The 5,175-nt window shown below is 53.8% G+C and overlaps 1 protein-coding gene across 1 annotated transcript; it reads left to right on the forward strand.

Annotated features, from left to right (window-relative positions):
- The first annotated feature begins 2,408 nt into the window (after positions 1-2,408).
- On the forward strand, positions 2,409-4,873 carry MRPL41 (mitochondrial ribosomal protein L41). The gene is made up of 2 exons (XM_063936183.1): positions 2,409-2,574; positions 4,367-4,873. The coding sequence occupies exon 2, from the start codon at positions 4,379-4,381 to the stop codon at positions 4,784-4,786; it is 408 nt and encodes a 135-aa protein (XP_063792253.1). The 5' UTR covers positions 2,409-2,574; positions 4,367-4,378; the 3' UTR covers positions 4,787-4,873.
- Positions 4,874-5,175: the final 302 nt, after the last annotated feature.

The following is a 5,175-nucleotide window of genomic DNA, read 5'->3' on the forward strand; positions in this document are numbered from 1 at the left end:
ACTTTGCCGAGCTGCAACTTGGTCAGGGGCAAACACGTTTGCAAAATTCTACAAATTTGATACCCTGGCTGAGGAGGACCTTGAGTTCTCTCATTCGGTGCTGCAGAGTCATCCGCACTCTCCAGCCCGTTTGGGAGCTTTGGTATAATCCCCATGGTCCTTACGGAGTCCCCAGCATCCACTTAGGACGTTAGAGAAAATAAGAATTTACTCACCGGTAATTCTATTTCTCATAGTCCGTAGTGGATGCTGGGCGCCCATCCCAAGTGCGGATTGTCTGCAATACTTATATATAGTTATTGCTTAACTAAAGGGTTATTGTTGAGCTATCTGTTGAGAGGCTCAGTTGTTATCATGCTGTTAACTGGGTATTGTATCACGAGTTATACGGTGTGATTGGTGTGGCTGGTATGAGTCTTACCCGGGATTCAAAATCCTTCCTAATTGTGTCAGCTCTTCCGGGCACAGTGTCCTAACTGAAGTCTAGAGGAGGGTCTTAGTGGGAGGAGCCAGTGCACACCAGTAGTCTAAAAGCTTTCTTTATAGTTGTGCCCAGTCTCCTGCAGAGCCGCTAATCCCCATGGTCCTTACGGAGTCCCCAGCATCCACTACGGACTATGAGAAATAGAATTACCGGTGAGTAAATTCTTATTTTTTCATTCTACAAACCCCATTTTTATTTTTTTTAACCTTATATGTTTCAAAGTACAGGAAGGGGGAGGGACCTTTGGCCGGGGATAGGGAGTTGATGCTGCTGTGCTGGTGAACTTTCTCCAGGTCCTCCGTTGCTAGAACAGCTTCAACACTCTTCGCAGCTAGCGGCACCTGGAAGTCTTTTCTAGCCTAACTTCCGGATTGCATTCCAATGAACCACAAGTACTGGAAGCAGTGTGAGCCAGCCCAGCCTGAGTGTGACTCAGCCTAGCTGGAGGGGGTATGAGACCGGCCCATCGGAATCTGTCATGGTGTCCTGGTGGGCCAATCCGCCCCTGCACTGGGGTGTGGGGCAGATGATGGTGACACTGGAATGTGGGGCAGATAATGGTGACACTGGGATGTGGGGCAGATAATGGTGACACTGGAGTGTGGAGCAGATAATGGTGACACTGGGGTGTGGGGCAGATGATGGTGACACTGGGGTGTGGAGCACATGATGGTGACACTGGGGTGTGGAGCAGATAGTGACACTGGGGTGTGGGGCAGATATTGGTGACACTGGGGTGTGGGGCAAATATTGGTGACACTGGGGTGTGGGGCAGATAATGTTGACACTGGGGTGTGGGGCAAATATTGGTGACACTGGGGTGTGGGGCAGATATTGGTGACACTGGGGTGTGGGGTAGATAATAGTGACACTGGGGTGCGGGGCAGATAATGGTGACACTGGGGTGCGGGGCAGATAATGGTGACACTGGGGTGCGGGACAGATATTGGTGACACTGGGGTGTGGGACAGATATTGGTGACACTGGGGTGTGGGGCAGATAATGGTGACACTGGGGTGTGGGGTAGATAATAGTGACACTGGGGTGTGGGGCAGATAATGGTGACACTGGGGTGCGGGACAGATATTGGTGACACTGGGGTGTGGGGCAGATAATGGTGACACTGGGGTGTGGGGCAGATAATAGTGACACTGGGGCTCCTCTGCATGCCTTCAGCCTGCGCGCACCGCTGTGTGTGTACAGGCGACCAGCTGGCTGCCCGTACACATGCTGCGGCAGACAGCGGTGCTTGACATCTGAACTGGGCGGGTGCGTGTACACGCCCGCCCAGTTCTTGACGTCAGTTCCCGACGGATCGGGCAGTGTGTATGCTCAACACACTGCCCGATCCGTCCATAGATATATCTGCAGATCAATTGATCGGCAGATATATCTATCAGTGTGTACCCACCTTAAGCGCGGTAGGTAGCTATGTGCATTAACTCACAGGGAGATTTTGCTTGCAGCCTGAGGAGATGCGAGCACAATCAGCCTACCATACTGGGCTGATAAATGCTCATTTTCTGAATCTTACAGAGGCACGGTGATGTCACAGCAGCTCAAATAACTGCATTCCCAGCTTTGTATTACAGATTATTAATGTGGCAGCAACTGTTGCTAGGGGTAGTGCCAGAGTAATAGAACACAATGTGCATCATCTCTGTGGTTCATTCTTAGTACTTTTACTTTGTGACTCTTAGTAATAGGGAAATGTTGTGTTACTGTAGTTACCACATGGGCTGTCAGAGCAGCAATTCATTCCTATAGACAAGAGACTACTAGGCCGAAGCCACGCCCCCTTGTCACTGGCGAGCTGACTGGGGCTGGCCACGTGACTAGACAGAGGCGGCAAAGTTCTGCCTGGGAGCTGGAGTCTGACGTCTCCCCTGTCAGGGGCGTTACAAATAAGATCAGCCAATCAGCGCAGGTATGAGACTGGCCAATCACCATCCAGGAGCAGCCCGGCGCTGTAATGTGATTGCACAGGGAGCAGAGCGAGGCTTGCAACGCAGAGCGAGGCGCCGTCTCATCACTTACGGCAGCTTTACGACACTGACTTTTTCTGCAAGCACGGACAGCGGGGTGTGAAGGTGAGAGAGTAATCCTCAGTCTCCCGGTCAGTGTGACCCGCCGGCCTGCCCTCCCTTCCGTGACCCTTTACTGTCACTGTGGGACCGGTGACAGCCCCCAGACAACCCCGCTCCCTCGGTGACAGCCCCCAGACACCCCGCTCCCTGTCCTGTCACTGTGTGCCGGTTGACAGCCCCCAGACACCCCGCTCCCTGTCCTGTCACTGTGTGACGGGTGACAGCCCCCAGACACCCCGCTCCCTGTCCTGTCACTGTGTGACGGGTGACAGCCCCCAGACACCCCGCTCCCTTTCCTGTCACTGTGTGACGGGTGACAGCCCCCAGACACCCCGCGCCCTCTCCTGTCACCGTGTGACGGGTGACAGCCACCAGACACCCCGCGCCCTCTCCTGTCACCAGCCCCCAGACACCCCGCTCCCTGTCCTGTCACCGTGTGACGGGTGATAGCCCCCAGACACCCCGCGCCCTGTCCTGTCACCGTGTGACGGGTGATAGCCCCCAGACACCCCGCGCCCTGTCCTGTCACCAGCCCCCAGACACCCCGCTCCCTGTCCTGTCACCGTGTGACGGGTGACAGTCCCCAGACACCCCGCGCCCTGTTCTGTCACCGTGTGACGGATGATAGCCCCCAGACACCCCGCGCCCTCTCCTGTCACCAGCCCCCAGACACCCCGCTCCCTGTCCTGTCACCGTGTGACGGGTGATAGCCCCCAGACACCCCGCGCCCTGTCCTGTCACCGTGTGACGGGTGATAGCCCCCAGACACCCCGCGCCCTCTCCTGTCACCGTGTGACCGGTGACAGCCCCCAGACACCCCGCGCCCTCTCCTGTCACCGTATGACGGGTGATAGCCCCCAGACACTCCGCGCCCTGTCCTGTCACCGTGTGACGGGTGATAGCCCCCAGACACCCCGCGCCCTGTCCTGTCACCGTGTGACGGGTGATAGCCCCCAGACACCCCGCGCCCTGTCCTGTCACCGTGTGACGGGTGATAGACCCCAGACACCCCACACCCTCTCCTGTCATTGTGCAATCGGTGACAGCCCCCAGACACCCCGGTCTCTGTCCTGTGACCAGTGATGGTGTATGATTGAAATTCTGCATAATGGTCCTTATTCAGAGTTGATCGTAGTAGCAAATTTTTAAGCAGTTGGGCAAAACCATGTGCACTGCAGGTGGGGCAGATGTAACATGTGCAGAGAGAGTTAGATTTGGGTGTGGTGTGTTCAAACTGAAATCTAAATTGCAGTGTAAAAATAAAGCAGCCAGTATTTACCCTGCACAGAAACAATATATACCACCCAAATCTAAAGGCCCATACACATTAGACGATGTCGCTCTGTGAGTGACATCGTCTAACGTTTCCCCCTCCCGGGCCGGCCGGTCGGCGGCCGCCTGTACGCACTGAGCGATATGACCGCTCATATTGCTCAGTGACGTCACGCCCCCGCCAGCCCTGCATGAAGGTCGTGGACGACAGTCCACATCCTTCATGCATGCCCTACCGACAGCGACGATCGTTGCCGACCCGCGGGGCCGCGCATCGGTCGTCGCTGGCAGCTTACACACTTAACGATATAATGAGCGACGTCGCTCAAGGAGGGGGAAAATGAGCGACGTCGCTCATGATATCGTTAAGTGTGTATGGACCTTAACTCTCTCTGCACATGTTATATCCGCCCCACCTGCAGTGCACATGGTTTTGCCCAGCTGCTAACAAATTTGCTGCTGCGATCAGGTCTGAATTACCCCCAATTTTTGCACAAATTACCACAAATCTTCTCTCTTCCAGCCACCCGCCGCTATGGGGCTTCTTCACAACCTTGTCCGTGGCCTTGTGCGTGGTTCAGACAGACTGGCCGAGATAACCAGCAAAATGGGCCCCAAATCCTTTAACCGAGGAAGAGGCGCCAAGAGAGTCGGTTACCTGACCTCAAACAAGAAGTTTGTCAGAGTGAAAGAGATGGTGCCGGAGTTTGTGGTCCCCGATCTGACTGGTTTCAAACTAAAGGCTTACGTCTCCTACCGGGCTCCGCCGGGCACAGAAGAGGAAATGACGGCTGAGAAACTGTTCATGGAAACGGCAGCTCCAGCCATACAGAAGGATATTGAGGAGGGGACCTTTGATCCAAACAACTTGGAAAAGTATGGATTGGAGTCAACCCAAGAGGGCAAACTGTTCAAGCTGTATCCAAAGAATTATGTGCAGTAGGGGGGGAGGGGTCCTCTGAATTGTTCACAAGAGACTACAAACTTCGTTATATAACTCTGTATTTTCTAATTAAATGCAAAATTTCAATCCTGCTTCTTTATTATTTAAGGGTGTAAAGGTTACAGGGTATGTAGCCAACAACACACATTGCATCTCATGTTCAAATGGCAATCAAAAGTATACACCTTTACTTGCCACTGGGATACGAGATGGTATCACTCCTTATGTTGGTGGTTGCATTTGGCAGATGACCTTCTACCAGCCTGAGGTCATCCCAGAAGTATATTGTCCCCTCGGACAGCTTCTATCCCATTTGGCCGCCTATGTGTCTGACCAAGCTGCACACTGATCCTGGTGTCTGCATATAAAGAGGAATCTGTAATAATGAT

This window comes from Pseudophryne corroboree, chromosome 8, assembly GCF_028390025.1.
Source record: "Pseudophryne corroboree isolate aPseCor3 chromosome 8, aPseCor3.hap2, whole genome shotgun sequence".
Taxonomy (NCBI): Eukaryota; Metazoa; Chordata; class Amphibia; order Anura; family Myobatrachidae; genus Pseudophryne; species Pseudophryne corroboree.